General features: G+C 36.5%; 1 protein-coding gene across 2 annotated transcripts in view; it reads right to left on the reverse strand.

The window, feature by feature from the left end:
• Nucleotides 1–26,443, reverse strand: part of ATG7 (autophagy related 7) — a 104,685-nt gene that overhangs the window by 64,149 nt on the left and 14,093 nt on the right. The window contains exons 6-17 of one of the 2 annotated variants that reach the window (XM_070933670.1): nucleotides 24,607–24,756; nucleotides 23,250–23,338; nucleotides 20,705–20,826; nucleotides 17,917–18,007; nucleotides 17,060–17,204; nucleotides 15,165–15,323; nucleotides 12,218–12,412; nucleotides 10,984–11,187; nucleotides 10,340–10,455; nucleotides 10,060–10,135; nucleotides 6,676–6,756; nucleotides 627–702 (exon numbers count right to left, since the gene is read on the reverse strand). In XM_070933670.1, the coding sequence (XP_070789771.1) occupies nucleotides 676–702; nucleotides 6,676–6,756; nucleotides 10,060–10,135; nucleotides 10,340–10,455; nucleotides 10,984–11,187; nucleotides 12,218–12,412; nucleotides 15,165–15,323; nucleotides 17,060–17,204; nucleotides 17,917–18,007; nucleotides 20,705–20,826; nucleotides 23,250–23,338; nucleotides 24,607–24,756 (1,455 nt within the window). In that variant the 3' untranslated portion in view covers nucleotides 627–675. Of the gene's footprint in view, nucleotides 1–626; nucleotides 703–6,675; nucleotides 6,757–10,059; nucleotides 10,136–10,339; nucleotides 10,456–10,983; nucleotides 11,188–12,217; nucleotides 12,413–15,164; nucleotides 15,324–17,059; nucleotides 17,205–17,916; nucleotides 18,008–20,704; nucleotides 20,827–23,249; nucleotides 23,339–24,606; nucleotides 24,757–26,443 lie in introns of those variants that run through there. The other variant, XM_070933669.1, reaches the window with a different exon arrangement.

The following is a 26,443-nucleotide window of genomic DNA, read 5'->3' on the forward strand; positions in this document are numbered from 1 at the left end:
TTTACCTTTCTCTGTTAATATCCAAAGTGTCATAAGCAAGGTCGCATCTACATTTTTGCTGACCTACTATTTTCAAAATTTCAGTATCATTACCTCCCAGCTGGCCAAAGCTTGAGTATCCACAAATGTGAGTTTCCTTCATCCCTCCCACTCAAAAAAGAAAAACAGTGGTATCCCCATTCATCTTATCATATATATATATATCTACATTGACATCTATCTGTACATATTGGGTACATTTGTAGAACTGTGGGGGAGAAATACCTTTCAAGAAGCAGTGATGACAGAAAATCAGGCAAAACACAAACCAACATTGCTAGATACAGCACCTCCATGACCCAGCTAACACAGCCATTCCGAGCAGCTGCAAATTATGCTGAAACCCAAATACCAAATCCCTGGTTAAGTGGCAGCAAAATTTGTGCTATTGTGTATTAATCTTCCTGCACAGTGAGGGAGGGTGTGTGTGTGTCAGAATGTAGGAATAATTATTATTAAAAAAGATACACAACCAAAATTTCCATGAAGTAAGCATTAAATCTGTACAACAGAGAAGACAAGGTGATTTATTGCATCTGCCCTGATTTCGGACAGGAATTAAATGCTGAGGATGCAAACCTTTGGTAGTGGTAGCGAAATATCAGTCTTCAGGGCTGTCACAGAAGAGATTCCTACTTAGGTAACACCGGCACCATTTTGAATCTCAAAAGAAAAAAACCAGATTCTCATTATTCGGGGAAGTACAGAAGAAGGGATAAAGAGACACCAGGCCTCATATAGGATGGCTTCTGAAAACTGCCCGCAAGTCGAACATCTACTGACAAGCTAAAAGGCAAGCTAGAATTCTTCCAATTATTAATTGCAGCTACCAATAGCTGGCATCTAAAGTCTTGTTGTGTACTGTATTTATAAATGGAGGTTTCACTGACTTCCCTTTCTCTTTGCAACTCCCTAAATCTTTTCAGGAAGAGATTTTGGGAAATAAAAATCATATCTGGTGTGAGAGATTACAATTTGAGGGAGCAAATGTAAATTCAAGGGGAAACTGACATTCAGACCAATAAGAACATTTTGGTGGGGTTAAAGAAATATTAAAATGGCTCCTACTTCTGAAAATGAGTTCTATAATGCTGAACCAATTCAATAAATATGGCCAATTTCTGCCAGACAGGTATACTGGCAAGAATTTATGGAAGAAAACAAAGATAAACCCACAGAATAGACTGTCAAAACAAATGACGGATTATGATACTGGTTATATATCACTAGGATCAGTGAAGAACATGCTGTGTTAAATCTGAAAAGACAATCATTTCAACACACATACATTTTTACACACACACACACGCACACAAATGTAAAAGCCAACATCAAGAAACAAGAGTATTGTATTTAGAAGTGTAAGAGCTAGACCCTTGAAATTGAGCACTGTATAAAAAAAAGGAATCCTCCCAAAATAAGAGCAAAGGGCTGGCAAACATCCTGTTAAACTTTTAACTTTTAAAAGATGCTTAACTAATGGTTTTTCACTGTCATTTTAAAAAGCAAAATAAATCTGCCCTCCCTCCCTCCCCCTTCCTTCTCCTCCCTCCCTGAGAAATAGGAGAGAAAATTTAAAATCAGAATGATTAGTATTCCGATTAATCTTTAGGTACCTGAAACACTGGCCTACCTTGAATGAAACAAATGTCTTTCAACTCCATTTACTTTTATAAACCACTTAAAGAAGCACACGTACAGAATTGTCCTTTATTTATTAGATTTTTATCCTGCCTTTATTACTTTATATAAAGTAATCTTTACTTTAGAGCCAGAAGAATTTTAATAAGAAGCTGAGTTTTGAGCATGGAACATTTTTTCTGCTATGGGTGTGTGACGCAAATGAAGATAAATATAATTACAAGCCTGCATTAAAACAACAGTTCCAAATATGTTTGAATGCCAACAACAAAAGCGTCAGCTTTATAAAGAGAACAATGAAGTCATTTCAATTGTTGGCATACAGGTGATGGAGAAAGGGGAAATGCTGCTGCTGCTCAAAAAAAAGCAAACAAAAAGGGAGACATTCCTACTAGGAAATTTTTGTGAGGAAAGAAAGGTTATTTTTTTTATATGTAATGAAATTTGAGGTTTGGACTGAGCCATCATCTGAAAGGACAATTCAAGTAAGAAGTCTTTGCAGATTTTCTGAAATACATTCTTTAGGGGACTCTTGGTTGCAAATCCAAATTACTAACAGGAAACCAGAATGAGACATATCAATGTAAATCCAAAGAGACAAAATAATTACTAGGGCCAATAAAAAGGCTAACTCTTCTTTGAATGTGTATCTATGAACTGGCAATCTCAGGTGACCCAGCATTCCTTCTAGCATCTAAAGATTAATGGGGTGTGGAGAAAGTGGATTGGGCCATGCCAGGGAGTGCATTAGGCATTTTAAGATGTGATTGTGAGAGCCTTCAGAAAGAGGCTGCGGAGACTGGTGTGTCCAAAGAACACACATTGAACACAGATTAGTCATGCATAAGTGAGGGTGCTTGTTACATGCTTCTTTCTAGAATGGTTTCTACTACCATTACTCTATCTGGGAAGTTGAGCTTATTTCTTAAGAAAGTACAGACAGTAAGAAAAATGACTGATGGAAGTATGCAAAAATTGTTACCTAGACAAGAGGGGCTGAATTCTTTTCTGAGAAAAAATATAGCATTCGACAATGGCTCAGGCAGATACCTTTCTAATTCACTTGAGTATTTAGAAGGGAAAAGGAGGTACAGCATAGGCAGTTTTGCAATGTTTTGTTATTGTAGCCAATCTCTTGTTTTTAATTGTTGATTGGGAGCTGTCCAGAGTTCGATATAAAATGGGTGGCTATATAAATATATTAAATAAATAAATTTCTATCATTACATCATATCCCATAGTCTCTTGGCCCAAATGACCAATGAAACAGCCAAGTGTTTAGAACTTTAATGAAAAACTAACATGTTTGGAGCCATCCAGATTTTTTTGTGTGCAAAATATGTCTATCAGAACTACATGAACCATAAAGGCATCTTTACAAATAAATATGATGCTAGAAACTGTAGCTTTGTAAAAATGTTGGCTTCCCAGGTGGGTAGGCAGCTTGCCAAGGGCCAAGAGAGGCCACCTGCTTCCTTTCTATGTTCCTGTAGGAATAAATTGAGACTCACAAACCATTCCCTATAATTAAATGCATGATACTAGATGAAACTGCGTGCTGTCTTTTCACTAGTCAACTTTTCAGTCTTTCTTGTATGTTAATGAGGTTAAGCAGCTATGGGATCCAGTTCTTTCTATCAAATTGAATCCAGAGTTTACTATAGTGAACAGGATCAGTAATCTGGAAGACAGCTGCCTGACATTCCATTCAATGTGATATAACATTTAATGAGCATGGCAACTATGGAAGGCTACTGTCAAACCAAAATTAAGAACTTGGTTTCTTATAGGAGCCATTTCATAATTCCTCAATGGCTCCCTCCAAAGGTTAGAAACCCATCTGCTCCGAGAAGTTTGAAGTTTGACATCTAGTTTCAAAGACTAAAAACCTTTCAGGCATAAATATTGGAAATAATTAGGGTGAAACTGTGACAAATGCATTACAGGGATGAGGTGGGGTGGAGGGAACCCACAGAGAATCCAGATAAACAGATCACTGAATTTATCATTGTTTGTATCAGAAATCTCAATGCTTTGAAACAGTACAGATTTTATGCTACAAACTGGAGCAGGGCATGTAAATAACTGTTATGTTTCTACTGTAAAAAAATATGCGTACCCCTGAGCCAACCTTTTCAGCATAAAAGTAATTTAATATTATTACATGAAAAATGATCACTATGGAGTAATGTAGCTGTCAAAGCTCAAGTCATATTTTATTTTAAAAAAAGAACTTATTTATGTAAAACAGAACTCTTTTAAAAACACCACAGTAATAAGAAAAAAAAGTCACTTCTGTCTGTCCTTTCTTCCCAATGTTTCCACCATACTTGAAGCAGAAAAAAGATGTTCACACCATGGATGATGACATAGAAGTCAAAATCAGGAATACCTGACTTTTTTTTTTAGCAACGTGTACACATTAGTAATCAGCATGCTTGAAAATTAGGGCACAATGAGCATGACACTCCTTAGAGAGGAATAATCTGGGAAAATAACAATTTAACAAATACCAAGAGTCCTGCTGTATCAGACAAAAGACCATTTTAGCAGGTTGTTTTCCTCAGTGGCCAATGAATGATTGCGGGAAGTCTAAAAACAGGCTAAGCTGCCCAAAGTTCTTTGCAACTATTGTTCTTCAGAAAGCAATATCCAAAGACATGTTACTTCCTGGAGATGATGTGGACCATAACTGAAGACCACTTCTGTTTTCTCCCTTAATTTCTCTACCCACCCCTTACCATCAATACAAAAAGGAAACTGTATTTCTAACTCTGCAAGATAGGAATTGGATCATAGTCCCCTTTGTGATAAAATTGAGTAAATTATCATCCTCCATGACTATTTAAATTCTTTCAACTATCCATATTCAGGCATTTACTCCTTTGAAACAGTGCCCTGTGCCTAAATTTTGGATTTAGCAATGGGTATGCTACATCCCCAAGTTGACCCTAAATATATTCACAATGTGTCACAATGGGAAGTAAACATATTAAAAGTAGTAAACTATCATTACACTTTAACATAACTTAAATCTATGGGGTTTTTTTTTAACCTACCTAATTCTCACTTCTAATCCTGCTGCTCTTTGATCTACAACACATTTCACCAGAGGAATTTTTAGTAGATGAGTGAAGAAATTTCTATGGATGAAATTCAAACTCTAACCAATTAACTTGGATGTCCTGATTAGATGTATTTTATGTGATTTCTTCAGGATCTATTAAATTGTGTAAAACATATAAAGGAAATCAATCTGTAGTGTATTCATGTAAATTTTGTTCTGGTTGCAGAAGAACGGAAACTGAATTTCTCCTAGCCGACCTTAAGCCCCTCTAAGTTACGATGTATAATTTAACTTAAAGGCAATTAATTTTCAGAGTAGTATGTGTTCATAGATGCAGTAAGATTATATTAAACTATTTGGTTCACAGATTGCCTCCTTACCTAATATGATACAAAGGATTTTAATAATCTGTCAATGTTTTCTCTGTGGACTCCCCACACACTAAAAACAAAAGATCAAAACCAAATAGGGAGGGTGGTTGTTCAGTTTGATTTTGTTGTTATTGTTTTGAAAGACTAACCAAAGGGTAATCACATTACAAATGTGACAAATATGATAAATCTTTGGTGCTGAAATGAAATATAGAAGGCTCTTCCTGCTCTAAAGAATACACCTGTTGTAATTGTCTGACATGCCATGATAGTACAGAGGGTTTTAGAGTCTGGCTATCTCTGCTCTCAAGTCCGGCCACTTAAGGCATCTTCTACTATCTCTAATCGGTATATGAAGCTCCCTTCCTATGTGTGATAAAGGTTAGAAAATATGTCAAGGTGAGTTTTGCCTGATTTTATGATCTTTCTTGCCACAGATGTTAAGCAAATCACTGTAGTTGTTAAGTTAGTAACATGGTTGTTAAGTGAATCTGGCTTCCCCATTGATTTTGCTTGTCAGAAGGTTGCAAAAGTGATCACATGAATAGTGCAATCGTCATAAATACAATCCAGTTTTGTTCGTGTGACTATGGGGATCCTGCAAAAGTGTGAAAAATGGTCGTAAGTCACTTTTTTTCAGGGCTGTTGTAACTTTGAATGATCAATAAACAAATGGTTGTAAGTTGAGGACTACCTAAAGTTGATGAGAAGGAGCCCACACGACCACTCCTTCTTTCATCAGCAAGGAAGGAAGGAAGGAAGGAAAATGTTATGGAATGGATTCTTCCTATTCATGTCTACCTTTACCCGAGTGATACTTTTTGCACAGTTGAATACCCACTAATATGGAAGTGCAGTAATCTATCCACAAAAGAACAACTGTCTTAACTACAAGCAGTACCAGGCAACTGAAGGAAAGGGGAAGAGGAAGATATATTATCAAGTGGGACTTTTAAGTCAGAGGAGGCATAATCAATACATTCACGGCATCTGAGTTTAGAATGAGGTTTTGTTACAATGGACACTTTGGAAAACCTTCTTCTAGGAGATTGTGTGAATATGTCAAATATTTCTCTGAACACATTAGATCAGGATCCAATCTGAATCGGTCACTGGGACGAGAGGTTTTGTCTGAGCTTTCAGACTCATGCTGGAGTCCATCTTCAGGGAACTTGTGAGTGAAAGCATCAAGAATTATTTTATTCTGCATAAAACTTAGAAGTGATGAAAGACAGTATCTTTCTGGACACTCTGTACCGATACAAACATATCGCACTTGTTTGCCCATAAATCGCGTTGGAATTTTAATATTTGAACCAAAAATATCTAAAATTGTATTTGCTAAAAAGGATAGATGAGTATTCATGTCTGAGGAAATTCACATCTCAAAATCATCATCTAAACCTCTAAAGTTTGCATGCAAAATTGTACACAAAAACAAGCATACGGGAAACAATAAAAATAATTGTTTGTTACAGAACATTTTCTTCTGTACACACATACACACACACACATACACACACAGAGAGAGAGCATGTACACAGATACAAAAGTTACCTTGGGTGAACAGGCAGTACACTTGTCAAACGCCAGACTGACAGGAAGAACATTATCAAATCTTGATAAAAAACCTCGGATCTGTCAAGACAAGGGATATATAGCAGCATTTTGAAATCAGCAGTATTACCCTGGCTAAATTTCTCAGGTCCCATGTAATTCAGAAAATGCAGACAACTTGTACAGATCTGATGATGAAAGAAGGCCTTTTCTACAGAAACTGAGGGCTTGGTTATTCAGGTCGGATGATTGCATGTAGTGTGATTTCTCTGTAGAAAGATACACAGCACCACCTGGAGTATAAACCTCTTGCAGAAAGGGACTGAAGGAGCAGTAAGGGAAAATGCTGTTACTATGTACCCACATGGTTAATTCTCAGAGAAAAAGGAAGCTTCCTTTCCTGCTGTTCAAAGCTAGCCAATTCTAAATATTACAGAACTATCAGTTTCAGGTCCTCCAATTTAATATGATGATACAATTTTGTTGCCCAATAAAGGATTCAATCTTTTTATTCCAGTCTGAATGGGTAAAATAGAAGCATCAATCAAGCAATTCCTTTCTCCTCGGTAGCCATATGGGGGGGGGGGGGTGTTGAGGTGTCAAAAAGGTGGCCATAAATACATGACACAAGTTTTACACGTACGGGGCTTGCAAAAAAGAGTCAGGAGTTTGATCATATGGTTGTGATCACCATCTCAACTTTTATGGTATGACCTCTGTACATTTTTTAACTTTGTTCTTACTTCCCCTATAAACTATGAAGACTCATTAATTATGAACAGCATTTCTACAGCATTTCTCTGAGCTATGGCTATGCTGATTTTGGCTCTGCTCTTGTTGGTACTGTTGGATTTAATTACAATTTGGGTCTTCTTTTGATTTTTGGAATATCTATTGCCCACAGCTGCAACCATGCGAGGTGAATAGCCATCTAATTAGTCCTCGACCTATGAACACAATTGGGATTGGAACTTCTGTCATTAAGCAATCCGACGGTTAAGTGCGTTGCATTCAATTTTAGGAAACACCCCCCCCCATCTTTTTTTTACAAGATCATTAAGCAAATCATTGCACTGATTCTGGCTTCCCCCATTGATTGCTTGTCAGAGGGTAGCTGGGAAGATTTCCAATGGTGATCATAAGACACCAGGTTTGTATCCAGGCTAAATACATGCGGGATGTCAAGAATAACTAAAGCCAGTGGTTTGGAATGTAGAGTAAAATGAGTTACACAACTCAGTCAAATATATTTTAGCCCAGGATCCTCTGTAAGCTAAAATTGATACTTTGGGATGGATAAAGCCTTGATGGTGCAGTGGTTAGAGTGCAATACTGCAGGCTACTTCTGCTGCCTGCCTGCATTTTGGCAATTCAAATCTCACCAGGCTCAAGGTTGACTCAGCCTTCCATCCTTCCAAGGTCGGTAAAATGAGGACCCAAATTGTTGGGGGCAATATGCTGACGCTGTAAAACCGCTTAAAGAGGGCTGTAAAGCACTGTGAAGCAGTATATAAGTCTAAGTGCTGTTGCTATTGCTAAAGCCCTCTCACAATTATCAAACAGTTATATTATGCTTGCTCAAAAATAACACCAACTAAGTTATAAATGACTTAGGTTGACAGCTAAGCACATCAGGGATTGTAACTTTCTAATAATAAATATACCATCAATTTATTTAGAATCTCAGGTTGCTTAAGTAAGGTATGCTGTCCTTTTCCTGCTTTCCTTAGTGGGAGAGCATGGCAGCCACTGTGTGACAGAGAAGGTCATGCTGTGACAATCAAAGAATGTAAAATAACTGCGCCAAAATCAACTCACAAAAATTAACATTAGGAAATGCTAAGGGACAGGGACCTATTTTTTTTTAAAAAAAAAATATGGCGCTGTGCATTTGTATTTAAATTGGAAACTTGCTGACTTTTAGATAGTAAGATTCTGATGCACAGCAGGAGACCTTTAAACAATAAGAATAAAATATAGATATGAAGAAGAGAAAGATGAAAGTAAATTAGATTATAGTGCACCATCTCTATTTCTCTTAATTCATACAAGCAAGAAAAACAAGGACCAAGAACCAAGGACTGTCTGTCTGCCCGCTCCCCAGCATTAATCCTAAATGGATATGTTATCTACAAAGAGAACTTGGATAGCATTACATCTTCTTAGCTAACAGGAAACCAGTTGTTGACACAAATGTGTAGGGGGGAGGAGTGACTATACAGGATGAGATTTTGTAATGTAGTTAAACTTCATTTTGCAAGTGATTTTTGCAACAAAAATGACATTATTTTTACTGATCAGAATTTTTTACAAGGGGAAAAGCATCAGGACCAACTTAATTTCATTTCCTTGTGCAACAAAGCAAAAACATCGTTTTCAAAACTTTAACAAGTAAACAACAATTTATGTTGTTGAGTAAAATAGTTAAGGAAAAAACAATTAAAATGCCCACAAAGTTCTGAAGTAAACCAATCATGCTTTCAAACATCAAGAGGAGTAGGATGTGAATAAGCAGTGTGCTTGATGATGCAGGAGGAAGAATTAACTACTAAATACAGTTAGTCCTTGATTTACAACTATAATGGAGTCCGGGCATTCGGGTCATAAGTTGTGAAGGTTGTAAAGTGGGTTGGTCACGTACCTGACCTGATTTTACATCTATTTTTTACAGCAGTTGTTAAGCGAACCAATGTTTCACTATGGGGGCTATTTTGCTGAAAACTGAAAATAAATGCTGGTTTTCAGCAAAAATGTGGTCATGTGGTTACGGGACATGGCAAATAGCTGTAAAGATGGCTGTATTACCAAGCAACAATAGGGGAGGGGCTGTTGGAACTTCAAATGCTCGCTGTGCCTCGGACTCTACATTTTTGTTCAAGTGAAAACCCAAACCAGGATCTTTAAGTTTCCTATCAGTGAAAAAGCACAATTAAATATTGTAAGTAAGCCAGACTCAGAAGCCAGCCTTAACTAAGCTTTGAAACTGGCTTATTTTTTAAAATATATTCCAAAAGCAACAGGAAAAGGGCTCCTTATCAAGCCTTGGTTTAGAATGAAATTAGAAACTGGTCTCTGAGACAAAATTAAAGGTAATGGGTATTTTCAAATGCCTATCCATTACTTGTGACCTCAGTACAAAGCTGACCTCTATTTAATGGCTAACATTTGGAATACACCTCCATGTGTTCTTAAATTTAAATTGATTTCTCCTCTCAATTTATGTCATTCTGAATACTTAACCTGAAGCCATGAATCACATTGTCTATAGTTTTTCAACCATTTCTCTATTTTTTTACTACTAGAGGGCTGCTCATTGCAGGGGTTTATAAGGCCACTTGATTTCAGGGATACTTTCACAGTTGTATTCCTTTCCAATTTACTAACCTGATGAGGCACAAGCCCAAGAGAGGTGGGAGGTTCATTCATTCTGTCATCACTACTGCTTGCAACTGCATAGCCTCTAACAAAAAGGAGGAGGAGAGAAAGAGACATAACTTACAGAAGAGCTTGACATTCATCATGTTTTGACAAAGTAAAACATGAAATAAAATCCAAATCAACATTATTTGACTGATCTTCAGAAGGGCAATGTTTTCAAGAAAGAACCGGTGCAATAAAATAAACATCCTAAAATGTTACTTTCTTTTCCACAATGATGGCTTACCCTTCTGGATGTTGCAAAATGGATACCATTAATTCGACAGCAAGTGCTCCTGCTATCATGGCTAATCCTGGTCGACTGACTGTACACTGTTGATCCAGTGTCCGATCCCTCGTAGACTGCAAAGGATGAGAACATATTAGGTTTTTTTCCTCTCTGCACCTTTTCTTAAAAATAAAATACAGAATAGTGATTTACGGTTCTCTTTCCAATTACCTTCTAATAATCCCATTAATAAAGGAGAATATTTGTAGCTCAGAGTTGACATGAGGGGTCCTTGGTGCTCTTTGAACTTGTTTTCTTTCAGTGTTTCATAACCCAAACTGACATTTCATTACTTAAACAGACTGATGATGTTACTTAGTTTGGAACTAAGAAGAGTTGGAATTGCTAAAAGGCTTTCAATCCCTTCCTTTCTTTAGATATATGCAGCTTTCTAGAATACTTTTCTTATGTCATTATGGTGGCATTAAGGAGGTAATGGCAGTGGTGACTTTTTTTAAGTCACCTCTGAACCATATCAGTAGAAGTCTTCCTGTAGTGGGAAAAATCTTAACCAGATTTTTCTCACTATTATACTAATACAGAGAAAGGGGGGGGGGGGGAATCAAAGAACAGTCCTATCCATTTGCTTAAGCTCTACTTACATCTCCTGGTGCAACTACATCATTGCAGAAGTAGCAACCAAGTTTATAGCCGGGAATATTTGAAAAAAGTGATGATCCTAAAAGATCGACTGAGCCAGAAGAATTATTGCATGGGGAATCTCCAATTTCATGATTCTTTGGTTTCTTTAGCCCATGTCTCATCACGACAAATGTGTCAAATCCCAAAGCAGCATTGATGACCAACTGTGCAAATATTGAAAAGCAAAGAAAGTGATGTTCAAATTTAAGCATATAAAATAAGCAAAATGTTAAAAAATACAAATGAGCAGCCAAGATTACACAAATAAAGCTTATCTTTCAAGTCAGATAGCCTCTTTATCATGTGTTCACTGAGGAGTAGTGGAAGCTACAGAAAGAAAGGCCCAAATTCAAAATAAGGAAATTCTTGACCACAATAAACATTAAGCAATGGAACTGCCTGATATGTGGAATGCTGAGCTCTCCATTATTAAAGGTTTTCAAACAAAGGTTGGGCAATCATTTGTCTGGGTGGTTTGAGGATTCCTCTCCTGAGCAGGGGTTGGATTACAAAATTTCAAGGCCTCTTCTTACTTTACAGTTCCATGGCTCTGTAGGTTTTTACAGTTCAATAGGAGGAACTGCTCAAAAGCAGAGGCCAATAACCTAGAATAGCAGAATATGCATTTCAGTGTTAAAATTATAAAGTGATTCCATATTTATTGCTGAATGGGATTCATATGCTTTACAAATATTTATGATAAAAAGCATCAAATTAAAAAATTATTAAAACAATTATTTTTTTCAAAATATTCAAAAAATATTAATAGTCTTTCTGAAAAAAACATCAAAAAATAGCACTTTTAGTCGTTCTTTCTAAACTTTCAATATACATGGAAATAAGGAATGGAATTAAAGTTTTCAACCTCATCCCTCAATTACTTGTCTTAAATTCATCAACCTAATCTTCGGATTAAACTTCAATGAAGAACACTGTATGCCAGTAAATATAAAAAATAAACTCTATAACGGTGTTTTCCTTCCTTGATCACTTGAAGATATGTGGACTTCAACTCCCAGAATTCCCTGGTCAGTATGCTGACTGAAGAAGTTTATGAAAGGAATCCCTACATCTTCAAGTCGCCAAGATTGAGAAACACTGTTCTGTATTCTTAGTGAAAATGTTTTCAAAAAGCCATTGCCAACCCATCCCCTCCCGTTTTAAAACTGCCTGTGGGAAATGTACATGCAATACCTTTCTCTTGCTGGCTGAGATGACAGCAGGAAGCCATCGACTTTCCCTAGTGTCCATTAGCAAAAAGATGACATCATGGCCATCAATCAGCTTTTCCAGCTGAGCCACATCCTTTTGCGCTTGCTGCAAAGTTGTTTCAGAAAAATTCACAGGGTGACCTGGCATTGGGATGCTCATGTTAAAACCTTCAGCTTTCTAAAAGGAACACAACAAAGGAGAACTCATCACAAAGCAAGCAAAAGGCTTTTGAAGGCCAAGACAAAAATATGCAGCACCCTCAAAACTCTTTCCATCCCACTTTTTTTTTTTTTAAGACAGAATAATTATTGCAGACAATTGAGACAATAAGTGGTATCTCAGCCACATTTGGAATCATTGTTGAGTTTGAGTCATGTGCACTTCAATCTTAAGCAGCTGTTCTAATTACAGAAAACACTCCAGTTGTAGCAGACTAAGGCACTAGTTAAACAGTATAAACGGAAATAGAGATCACTTTTTGGAAAAAGAAATAGAAACAATACTTGAGGTCTTATACTAATGGAAAAGTTGAATTGTAACTGTTCCTTGAGCTGCACACCTGCCTTATGAAGAGATAATGCACAATTGACTATGCCTTGCCAAAACAAACAAACCTCTCACAATGTAAACATTCCCATTCACTTTAAAGGCTTTAGTTCTTCCAGCCTGTTATTAATCTGCCCAGATACTGCTATCCTTTGATATAGTCCCCATTATAAGGGTATCACATTTTCCCATTGTACAATAGGAATTGTAGCTACAGGAAAAGTGTGTTAATGTTGGATTGTGCAGACAATAAGTGTGCTAGTACCACAGGTATCTATCCTTCCCTCCGTCCTTCCTCTCTGCAGCCATTTTGCATGGACTGCAAGGTAGCTCATCATCCAGCATATACTTACTACAGAACATAAAATGATTTCAGATTCATCTGCCTTCCCATAAACATATATGGAGAATTTCTCACTTCCTGCAAGTAACACTAATAAAGTACTGAAGCAAAGAAAAGATATTTCTATTTAATCTCTACTTAATAATTGCTGATCAAGACTTTATTTCTCTCTTTCAAAAAGAAAACAAGGAAGGATGATTTCACATAGCAATGCAGAAGAGGGTACTGTTCTCTGCCAATCCCAAAAGCTTGAATTAATAGTCAGTATCACTTTTTTCTGGATTCAACTTAGATACCTAGAAGGAAAACTATAACTGTAGAAAATACGTATTTTTCCCGCTTATTGATAGAGATAATTCTTTTTTTTTTTAGCCAACGTAGAATAGCGGCAAAAATATGGTGAAAATGTGATGTTCCTGAAAAATAATATTTTAAAAAGGCATATATAAACATGCACTTCTAATTATTTTCTTGAAATGAACTGCATATGCAAATAGTATATTATTTCAGAAACTAAAACATTTTAATGTTCTGATGTTAAAACAGACGGTATATTAAAGAGAAAGATGACACAACCTGAAACACAGCCCAGAATTGTTGAAGAACACATAAAATATACAGTTAAGAAAGCAAGCCCTGGAGCTTCCGGGCCAACAGATGGCAGAAGAAAAAAAGTTTCCAAATTCAGTCAATACAACAATCTAACAGTAGCATAAAATGATGTCATGTTTTCATTAAGCCAAGATGTTTACACTCAACTGGCATTTGTGGAAGATGCTCATTGAAAAGGAATTCTGAAAACCAAACTCTGCATGGCACTCTCAATCTATGTCACCAAAGCATTCAAAGATTCATGCTTCTATTCCTATCAGCTTCCTTTGCTGCATGTTTTCCCAAGTTCACCTTCCTACTGCAACTTCTGCCTCTCAACTTAACTCTTTGCTAAAGCCTCCTCCTGCACGGAAGAGATAAGGACTTCTCCTTGCAGGAAACCGCTCACATTCATGCTCCCTGTATAGCAGGGATGTCCAACCTTGGCAACTTTAAGACCTGCGGATTTTAACTCCAGCATGGCTGGCTGGAGAATTCTGGGATTCGAAGTCCACAGATCTTAAAGTTGCCAAAGTTAGATACAGTACTTTTGATGTACAGCATGCATCAGCTTTCTTCAAAATTAACAACATTTTACTCTACGCATTTTAATTACAAGATCCATGCATGAACTGTATTAATGAACTGAGCAGCATCTACCTCGTGAAGCATTCAAACCAAATCATTATTAACCTACGTATAGCTGTCGTAAGTAGAAAAAGGTAACAATTTACCTTATATTACTTTGATAAACTGATTACATCAAGAAAATTAACCTTATTGAGAAGTTAATACAAAGAAAATGGAAACGGTGGTATATAAAGTCATCTTTTTACCATTTTCATCTTTCTCCCTCATTACGGAATAACCAATTTCCCAAAAGTGTTTTAGTATATCTCAGATATATCATGTTTGCTAGCAAAAATGCTGATGTTCAACTGATTTTTTACAAGCAATCCTTGCAAGATTGCAGCTTAGTTCTGCACAACTGCTATCGCCATTTCCTACTATATTATTTTTCCATTTTTGTTTTACTGGTATTTCATTTTATTTTTTTATCAGATGCATGTATCTATATTATTTTATTTTACTGGATTGTATTAATTCTTACTTGGTCTCAGACATTAAACAAGGAACACTGTTCTTCTTTTTGTTATTATCATCATCGTTATTCTTTCATGTTTACTTTATCTCACCCTTGAGCAAAAAGGTAAACAGCTGATTTATGACCAGTTCCAAAATAAATCTGCTTCTACACCTCATTTTTGTTTTAGGTTTTCAAGATGCAACTTTAAATGCAATTTCTCTTTACTGTAAAAATCTGTCAGTCATTAAAGCACAGCAATTATTTCTTGTGGTTTAGTTCTTTTTTGAAGAACAAACATAAGAGTAATCTTTGGCTTTGGTTCAAGCACGTATGAGGTTTGATCATTAAATTCATTTACTCACCACTCCAGGGAATATTTTTTGAAGTCTCTCTGCTGCTGCAACTGCTTTGGACTTTCCACCCCCAAGGCAATCTTCAAATTCATAGAGTGGTTGACGCACAGGGTTTGAATAAGAGATATTTGCATTGTCCACAAATGTAATCTTCCTGACTCCCCATCCCTGAAAAAAAAAGATACCCAACATAATTATTTAAATCCTGAAAAATGTGTAACTTACTCATGAACCCTGGCTATTTTCAAGACTGAGAATCCTGAGAAGAGTAAGAAATCAGGATATCAGGTGTGAAGAAGAATATGTTGTCATGCTGCCTTCCTCATTTAAGAAAAGACTCAACTTCTTGTATCATTTATATGCTGCTAAGGAGTATCTGAAACACAATTGGCCAAATTAATCACAATTCCTGTCTTCATCTATCTGGGCTATTGATATCAGCATTGTTTGTACCCTCATGATTGAAGGCTTCTCATGTAATATTGCTTCTAATGACAGCAGACAAGGTAAAAATGAAGTTATATTGCTTTGACAATGACTGTATGAACCAAAAAACATATAAAAGGAGACCAGATGGGTTTCAGGGCACTTCTTTCAATTGTTGGCAACTCTGAAAGGAATTTAGTCTCATATTGTCAAAATCAATATGCTAAAAATCTACTGCAAACAAAGTAACACAGAATTAAGTGTGTCTTTTCATCCTGGTCTTCAACTAAAACAACACTGTAACATTCAATGATAAACTATGGAGATTGTCAGTCATCCAGGTCATGGCTGACCAAGGTGCTTTTTCAAGAGGCAACTGGACTTTCTGGGGGTTTTTTGAAGACATTTTGCTCCAAGAAGTATCTTGGATGAAAAGTGAAATGTCTTCAAAGAAAAACCAGAAAGTCCAGTTGCCTCTTAAAAAAGCACTTTTGGGACAACCATGACCTGGATGACTGACAATCTCCATAGACATTCAATAATAAAATCACAGTCATCCGTTGTGATAGAAACCCAACCTATATAGTATGTGAAAAATTTAGGTTACTTACATTTTAAAATCATGCTGCCAATATCATTAAAATTACAGGTAGTCCTCGACTTTCAATCTTTTGATTAGTAACCGTCTGAAGTTACAATGGCACTGAAAAAAATGACTTATGACCATTTTTCACATTTACAACCATGATTTTTATGATCTAAAATTCAGACACTTGGCAACTGGCATATATTTATGATAGTTGCAGTGTCCTGGGGTCATATAATCAACTTTTACAACCTTCTGAAAAGCAAAGTCAATCGAGAAGCCAGAATCACTTAATAACCATGTTAACAACTTAACAACTGTAGTGATTCACTTAAATGTGGCAAGAAAGGTTGCAAAACGGAGCAAAACTCACTTAACAACTGTCTTGCTTAGCGTAGAAATTTTGGGTTTAATTGTGGTTGTAAGTTGAGGACTATCTATATTATGCTATACAGTATTATACTAAAGTCATGATGCCAACATCTTTAAAACTGTAAGATTTAAAATTATAAAAAATGAGAATGGTACACCATAGACGTTAGTATAGAAAACTACAAAATGATTATTAAAAATAATTAATAGCTAACTCTGTTTCACTAAAATTTACAAGTAGAATGATATTGCAACTGTAAAAATTATAATATTATGATATAAAATAAAGTAGTGGAACGACAATAACAACTATACATTTATACAACTGTTCTAGTGTGTTATAGTTCTCTTATTCTGATGCTTTATTTAAGACTCACACTAAGTTATACAATTTAGTACACTAGAGAAACATCAACTTACATATACAAATTTTTCCTTCAAATTAGGGAAATATTAAAAACATTAGAGTTCCTTCAAAATTGAGAAAAATTAGGAACAGCAGATAATCTTTAGTACTTGCCATCAGAGTTCTGGCTACATTGCAGCCCAGTGTACCAGCTCCAAGAAGAAGACACTTTGCAGATACAACTTTCTCCAGATCAAGAGTAGGTACTAACCGCCAGCACATCAATTTAAGGTTAAGATCCACAGATGACTCTGCTAGCCTGAATATGAATTTTTTTTTAAAATGTTATATTAAATGAAAAAGTTTTATCTCCAAACAGAAAAACTGAATGCATAATTTACTTTAACACTCCCAGCTAAATAATAATATTCACATTGGTATTCACGACTCCCAGGCAAATACTTCCTCTTAAAAGTGAAAATTCAAAGTATAAGGGCTATGTATTAATCCAAATATCTACTCAAAGGAATATTATCAATTAAGGAATCCATAGTTACTAATTCCTCTGTATTTTTAAAGGTTCATGCCAAAATATTAATATTACACCAGTGCTCTACAGTGAAATTAGCTGTCAAATTCATAGCTAGTTTTTCTAAGCGGATGTATACATGAAAGTATATGCACTGTCACATTAGATTATTTACAACATTTTTGCCCCAATGTAAGGATTTTTTCTGCAGAACTGTCATAACAGAAACAAGAGAATGAGCACATTTAAAAAAAAAAAAACAAGTGTTTTTAAATAAGACCACAAGTATCTAACATGACATTTGAATTTTTATTCACATGTCACCTGACTTTATTTCTCAACAAGACATAACACTCTAAACATATGACTGGAGAAAATGCTCCAAGACAAAAGGAAATTATGAATCAATTTTCTTTTTAGCAATATGATGTATCCATACTTCTAATAGTGCATCATATCAACTAGAGTACAAACTAATTTTATCAAACATAATGATGTATACCTTTTGGGGTCCATGCATTCACTTAGATTCACCATCCTTGGGCCCATACATCCCTTTGGATTTTTTTCCCATCCAACAGCTTTGGGACAATCTGTTGAACGATAGAGGAATTGTGTTTAAAAGCATCCATTCTCTAAGAGGAAGGGGTGGGGGGGAACAACCCGATCCTACATAACTACAAGTTGTTGATAATACAAACATGAGTTATTGGAGTTATTACTGAAATTGTTATCAAAGGTCCATCAATCAATCCTATCCAAAGAAGCTGCTGGAAGTTTGTTCAGTTGGATAACTTTGCCGCAGTGGGCAAGGCAATTACTTTCAGTGGGCTGGGCTGTGATACGAGTAATCCTTGATTTACAACTATCCATTTAGCGGGTCATTCATATTTACCATGGAACTGAAAAAATGATTTACAACCGGTCCTTGCACTTAGGACGGTCACAGTGTCCCCACAGTTATGTCATCAAAATTAAGGTGCTTGGCAACTAGCATGGAGTTACAACAACTGCAGTATCCTGGGGGTCATGTCCTCAACATTTATGACCTCTCAGGCAGCTTCTGGCAAGCAAAGGCGAATGGGAGGAGCTGGATTCGCTTAACAACAGTGCAATTCATTTAACGACTGCAGTGATTCGCTTAATAACTATGGCAAAAAAAAATTGTAAAATCAAGCATGATTCATTTAGCAACTGCCTTGCTTAGAAATGGGAATGCTGGTCCCAGTTATGGTTATATGGGTAGTCCTCGACTTACAACAGTTCATTTAGTGACCATTCAAAGTTACAGCAGCACTGAAAAAAGTGACTATGACAATTTTTCACACTGTTACAGCATCTCTATTGTCAAGCGATTTACATTCGGATGCTTGACAACTAGTTCATATTTATGACGGTTGCAGTGTCCCAGAGTCATGGGATCATCTTTTGCGACCTTCTGACCAGCAAAGTCAATGAGGAAGCCATATTCACTTAACAACCATGTTACTAATTTAACAACTGCAGTAATTCACTTGACAAATGTGCCAAGAAAAGTCGTAAAATGAGGCAAAACTCACTTAACAAATGTTTCATTTAGCAACAGAAATACTCACTTAACTAATTTATCATTCAAGATAAATTCTGGGCTCAATTGTGATCATAAGTCAAGGACTGATGCAGACAAAATGTTTTTTGCTTTTAAAAAAGTTTGCTTTAAGGGATTCTATGCAAAATGGCATAAAAAGCGTCGATCTACATCAGCTGTGTCACTGAAACCGAATGGTATCACTGGAAAGGGTTCTAAGCACTAAACAAATGCCACATGTTGCCCTGTCCTAGCCTAAAATAACTTGAAGCATCATTAACAACAACTACAATCAAGATATTTTATTGAAAACATCCCAGTTAATTAAAAAATTAAGCTTTTGGTATTAAGAGCAGTAAGAGTTTATAACTGTAGACTTCATTATACACATTTCTGTTCTCTAAATCTCAGTACTGTTTCCCTAAATCTGAAATCCTCAGTTGTGTATTTTTCATCATGCAGCTATCTCCTATTAGTACATTTTTAAAAAAAAAATTAGGTGAAGGAAATATTCAGAGCTTTCTCATTAAAAATTAATTGGCTGACACTCCTCACTGGGAATCAAAATCAAAGAATCAAAAATATGATATCATTCAACCATATTATTCTTAGTGAGTTCCACTTCCCTAGCTATTGAAGATAAAAGCAACAGATCTTAATTTATCTCTGTCTGTCTGTCTCTCTCTCACACACAAACATCTATGTATATAGTTTAGAGAGTCAATTTAGTGCAACTTTTAAGGCACCAGGAGACAGTGAATTCTAGTTCTGCTTCAGGCACAGCTGTATGACCTTGGGCCAGACTCTCTCTCTCTCAGACCTAGGAAGAAGGAAGGGCAAGCCATTTCTGAAAATATTGACAAGAAAACTGCTGAGGTTTGACTAGGCAGTCACAAGAAGTCAAGGCTGTCTTGAAGGCACACACACACACACACACACACACACACACACAAAGGTCTATAACCGACATCTCTTTTAAATGAGGCAAAAACATACCCACATTAGGACAACACCAAAAGAAGAAAAACTTACAAAGAAAATTTAATGTAGAAAAACGAAAAGCTTGCTCAAATGAAACCATTTTGGAAGAGGTAATCCTGTATGTCACCATTAGCCCCATCTTTGAAGTTACTCTCAAAGATCTTATATGATAATCAGACAGGATAGGCAAATGCACGTCAAAGGACAGACTAATTTAGATCTAGGATCTTTTGAATTTTAAATGTAATAATTAGCATCATGTAATAATTATCTTGGTCATAAAAAAAGATTATATATTGACAACATAAGTATGACTTAATTGTATTCTTGAAGCATACAGAGCTAACTGATGAGTTCAGATGGAAATGAATAAACAGCACATTGCCTTTTTTGGACAACATAGCATAACAAAAGACGGAGCTATTAAATCAAACAGAATTATGAATTTGAAGCTAGAAATGTTTTAGTAATTAAACACATTGTCAATTGTTGCATTACATGATGGAAATAATAGAAACATAGGCAACTGGCAGGAACAGAGAAAACTCAAAATTGGCATTAAGATAAAACGGATCTTTTTCTAAAGATGTTTTACTAACTAAGACTGAAGCAGGCCTTTATTTACAGAAATAGAAGCACTTTTATTTCTTCTCTCTTTGGGAATTATCCAATAACCCCGCCTACCACACTCCACAAAGAGCAACAAAATCCATCATAAACACTTATCTTTCAGAAGGGTTACCTGAACTGCTTGTCAGCTGTGGAAGCTTTACTTCAAAAAGAATGCTGTGGGAAATGTCTCGGGCTCCCTGCATGGTCCTGTCTCGGAAGCAGAGCACTTCAACAGACTGAAGAAGGCCTCCCCTGTCAGGAGTGAAAATTCTGTAAAAGTAGCGGCTCCAATACCCCAGGAAAACTACAGGCAACTCTCTTAACGTGATACCAGAACAACTTTCCAAAAGGATTATGTTTCAATAGTCACACAACTCAACAGTTTCAAACTCATTTGCTAGCTCAAAAGTTATTCAGTTTACCTGAGGAAAACAAAATACAGGTAGTCCTTGACTTACAACAGTTCGTTTAGTGACTGTTTGAAGTTACAATGGCACTGGAAAAGAGTGACTTTTATATTTATGACGGTTGCAGTGTCCCGGGGTCATGTGATTTCATTTTCGCGACCTTCTGACTTAACAAATTCCTCTCTTAGCAACATAAATTTCAGGCTCAATTGTGGTTGTAAGTTGAGAACTACCTGTACCAGACAACCAAGATTTTGCTTCCTGCACACTTTTGGATGTATTTTATACTTTTGGATGCTAATCATTAAAATAACCTGTAATTTTAACATATCACATAACATTTTATAGAAATTTCCTATTTTTACATAATGACAATATGTACCCTTCAGTTTATTGGCTATGTTGCACTCTCAAAAGAAACATATCAAAACATGGAAGTGTTGTTGAAGCAGATCCAATATACCAAATACACCTGAAATACCTGTGGAGATCTAAAAAGTAGTGGCTCTGTTGCTTGAAATGCATCTTGGGTTATACCAAGTGCTGTTGTTATATATACGAATGGGATAGCCATGTAGGAGAGTCATGTTATATTAAAAAGAAATGGCCACTCTGAAGAATTTGATTCCAGGATAAAAAAGTACGACACTTGAGCCACTTGTTGACCCAACAAAGTTATTTTTGCCTCCATTTCACATAAACCTCAGACTAACAAAAAAATGTGTGAAAGCAGTGACCAAGGAAAGTGAAGGTTTTCGTCATTCAAGCAAATGTTTCCAGGAATCACTGATGCCACGATCAGTTAAGGAAGGCATTTTTGTTGGTCCACAGATCAGATATGTCATCAGTGACAAGCAGTTCAAAGATATGTTAGTGGGGCCAGAGAAAATGGTCTGGAAAACATTTAAGGATGTCATTGAGAATTTTTTCTTGGCAACTAAAGAACACCAAACTACATTCAGTTGGTTGACATACTTGTTTCAGTATACGAGATCATAAAGTGCAATATGTCACATTCTGAATTCACACCTGGGACTTCTTTCCCCTAAAATCTAGTTCTGGTCAGTAACGAACATGGTGAAAAGTTTCACCAAGACATCGCCATAATGGAAAAGTATCAGGGGAACTAGAATCCATCAATGCTGGCTGACTATTGTTGGTCACTGAAGTGATATAGATTAGATGCTATTTGCAAATGAAAATCAGCAGCAAAATATATTTAGCCCTGTTAACAGTCCTATTTCACTGGACAATAAATTTGGTTTCTGAAACACTTTTGGCGATGATAGACCCCCTTCAAATGGAACACAAATATAATTTCAGAATAACTGTATCACATAGAAATCTTAAGAAATGTGATACTATCTTTTATTGACTGTAACGCATTTAATCACGTTTCCATTGGAATTGGAAACATGTAATTAAATGAATTAAATCAATAAAAGATAACGTATTTCTTAAGATTTCTATGTGGTACAGTTATTCTGAAATTATATTTATGTTCAGTTTGAAGGGGTCTATCATAACCGCCAAAAGTGTTTCAGGAAGCAAAAACAAAAATTTATTGTCCAGTGAAATCGGACTGTTACCTTACAATCTATTCATTTAACCAACATGTTGTGCTGGACATTACAGAGCAAGAATTTTTTGAACAACAGAACAACCTAGGGATTGACCATGCAAACATGGAATCTGAGAAAAAGTTCTTCCTTAAATGGTAAATGCCTAGCAAAAACCAAAGTTTCTGATGGTAACTAAGGTCCTTATTTAAATTCTGCTGAGGCTTTGATCTGATTTAGATGAGTCATTAAGGCAAACCAAAACATGAACTAGGGATTGTGTAGAGAGGATTGTGTAACTCAGAATTGGCTCTCGTTTATAGAAAACACACTGGCCCCCGAGGTTTGGACAGTTGCTACTCTAAGGTACTTTGAAAAAAACAAACCAAAGATTCACACACATACACCCCAAAGGACATTTAATACCTGGTTTACACAAATGCCACTTTTTGTGCACCCATTTTTTTAAAAAATATTTGAACTTGTTATTATTTATATGATTTTAATGCATATTTCTGGACTTTGCTGTTTCCCACCCAGAGTCCTTTAGGATTGGGGTAAGCTATAATGTTTATACTGTAATAGATTCTGTTTAATCCTATACTGAAAAATAAGCTCTACCAAATTCAGTGCGATTAACTTCACAGAGAGTGATTAGGATTGCAACCATGGAAAAACCATGTTCAAGGCATCACCTAATAATAAATACCATCTGTGCGCTGCAAGGATCAGCATATTTCTCAGTGGCCATCCTGGATATTGGGTGAAATTACAGGGGTCATAAACACCAAACGTCACCTGCAAAGAAAGAAAAATAACATAATAAGACTATTATACGTTAACACTGATAGAGTCCAAAAGTTGCTAATTTTATGTGTATAGATAAACTGGACTAGAGTATTAATCTACAGAAGATCCAAATTAAGTGAATAGAACAATTTCTTCACATATTACACAATAACCACATCGTACATTTCCAAGCAAGCAAATTAACTCTAGCAAAAATCCAGACAATGACACAAATTCCATGTTTTTATTTGTAATTAATTTCCATTTGTGAAATTGGCCTGAGGAAATACTAAGTGATGTGGTCATATCATGCGTTTTTGCATTGCCTAAAGCCCTTCCAATCACCTTCAGGCAGTATATTTGTGATTAGAAAGCTAAAACCCAATAAATCCAAGGTATCCACACTTGACTTTCTCTTTGGCTAACAAAAGTGGCAATATTGCATATATACACAGAATAACCATATTTGTCCCTTCACCCAAAAAGCAAAATGGAAAAGCTTCTCCCATATACAAAGCAGCAGCTCCTTTATCTGTTTCATCTTCTTATCCTTGAGCTATTTTAAAACTCCACACCTTAGGCCTGCTCACTTTTCATTTCAAAGTTGTCTGGGAGTAAAGTAGTTTTACCCTTAAGTCAGAGCTAAGCCTAAAACCCCAGAATAATAAATTCAGAATTGAGAGAAGTCTTTTATTTTCAAAATTATACAGGCTCTTACAGGCTCCTTTTCCCCAATATCCATCTAATTTTACTCTCTTTCCTCTATCCCAGGGTGTTAAACTCAATTTCATTGAGGGCCACATCAGGGCTGTGGTTGACCTCGGGAAGGGGTGTGTGCGTGGCTGACTGGGTGGGCATAGCCAGCTTGACACCACTCACTGGGTGTGGCCGGATGGGTAGGCGTGGCCAATTGAGTAAGTGTGGCCAGCTTGACGCCACTCCCCAAACTGCTGGCATGTTTCCTCTTTGCATTGGGTAGACCAAACCGAAGCCACGCTGGGTCGATGTTTCCTCTTCACATTGGGTAGACCGGGCCAAAGCGATGCAGGTTGACCGGGCTGAAGCTATGCAGGTAGACTGGGCTGAAGCAACATGGGCCGGCCCCTTACATTTTCCAGGACATGGGCTGATCCAACCACATTGCAGGCCACATCTGGCCCGCGGGCCTTGAGTTTGACACCCCTGCTCTATCCTATTACTAAGAATTGAATGCTCTAGAAATTATGGGAATGTTAATTTCAGCGCTCTGTATTTTGCTCATCTGCGTATCTTTTTACCTTTTCCCGTTGATCAGAAAAAAAGTCATCCCAGTTCCTAAGTAAGGATACGTGGACTGAATCTTCATGGCATTTAATTAAAAAATAAGGCAGGGCTGTAAGACCTTCTTTCTGGCAAAGTTGATCATATGAATTCTGGAGGGCTTCAGTCTGAAAAAAGACAGAGACAATCAACTAAGTTTCCTTCATACAAAAATATTGCTGCATTTGTCCACTTGCAGAACTCCAAGAGGCTAAAAATCCATTTAGTAATGGATCCATCTAGTAATAGTTTTAAAAAGAGGTTAACTGAAAAGGAGCAATTAATCAGCAAAAGAAAATGCAAAAAAAAATAATGTTCATTAGAGCTCAGAATAAAAAACACAAAAGCCAATGCAAAGCATTTTAAAAAATCATTAAGATGAAAATGTTTGGATGGCAAGAAGCAGTTGGCTACTTCAAGACCACCAACTCCCCCGGTGGGCTTATTAATATCAATATGAGAGCTGAGCTGGGCTGGGCTGGGCTGGGGAAACAGGCCTTAAAGCTACAGAGTAAGTTAAGGCAAATGAAGCAGCACTGCAGAGGCTCACAACATTCATTCTTTCAGATGTTGCCAAAGTTCAGCTCCCAGGAGAGCAGCTGCATCTTCCAATATGCCAAACCTAATTAGCAATCTGTAGCAGTATTTTGCATATTAAATCCCATATTGGAGATGATTTCCAGTATTGTGATGACTAAAGAGGCTGGCTTTAATGGACAGAGGGAAGACCCACTTCCAAAGCAACAATCAGATAAACAATGCTTAAGAGCAGGCCAAGAAAGTGGGTTAGGAAAACACCTCAGGCACTTCCCCTCCTCTTAATTCTCATGAAGATAAATAAGGCAAGCAAGAGAAGCATATTCACATTTGCAAAATTGGTTACTACTAACAAATCTAGATCTGAATGGTCAGATTTAGATCTGAATGGTGTCTGTTTCTCATTCGGGTCTATCTTATTCATTTAATAAGTACCAAGAATAGTGAACAGAGTTTAACTGTCTAGAAGCAGATACAAACAAGAAGCTTGAGAGCTGCTCACCTGGAACTGTGGATGCTCCAATTTTAGAAAATCCCTTAGAAGCAGGCTATAAAGCAGGCCCATCTCCATTTACCCAATACAGTTCACAGCATCTAGTTAAAGGGCAAGAGGTAGGCCATTTTCCTCAATTCTATCTCTATTACTCTGAAGGGAGGGAGGTCATACCTTTTTAGTCAAGGAAAGCTCCAATTCTGGAGTCCATGATGTGAATCATATAGCTTAAAGCCGAAGGTGAGCCCAAAATTAAACAGAACTCACAGCATTCACTAAACCCAGAAGCAGAGCAAGGCAATAAAATCAAAATAAAAAAAATGTATACAACAGGAGTTTTTTTTCTAAAACAGGATAAAAGATTTTATGTCATTTCATTTCCCTTATGCCAACCACCTATGCTCTTCCCACGTCCTGTTCAATTTTTATCATACACAAACTGCATTTGCAGCCTAGGATGAATAACATTAGTGAATTTTGGAAGGTTTTTAACATTTATTTTATTTAAGATTGAGTTGAGATGCCATTCACTATTATCTTTACCTTTTAAAGAATTCCAAATCCTTGAAAAATGACAACCAAAAGGCTTTTTTTTAAGCTGAAGCGGGGAATTTAAGAATGAGAAAATAACTCTTTCTTCTAGAGTCTGCTCCCTACCCAAAACGGAGGAGAAAAAAATCAGCTCTGCCTTGTGTAGTGTGGTCACGCAAGCAACTAGCCTCCTGTGGCACTTAAGAAGGTCGAGGGACCAATCTGCAATCCCAACTATTAATCACCAATTATAT

Source organism: Pituophis catenifer, unplaced genomic scaffold, assembly GCF_029215685.1.
Source record: "Pituophis catenifer annectens isolate HBS135680 unplaced genomic scaffold, rPitCat1.0.hap2 SCAF_2, whole genome shotgun sequence".
Lineage (NCBI taxonomy): Eukaryota > Metazoa > Chordata > Lepidosauria > Squamata > Colubridae > Pituophis > Pituophis catenifer.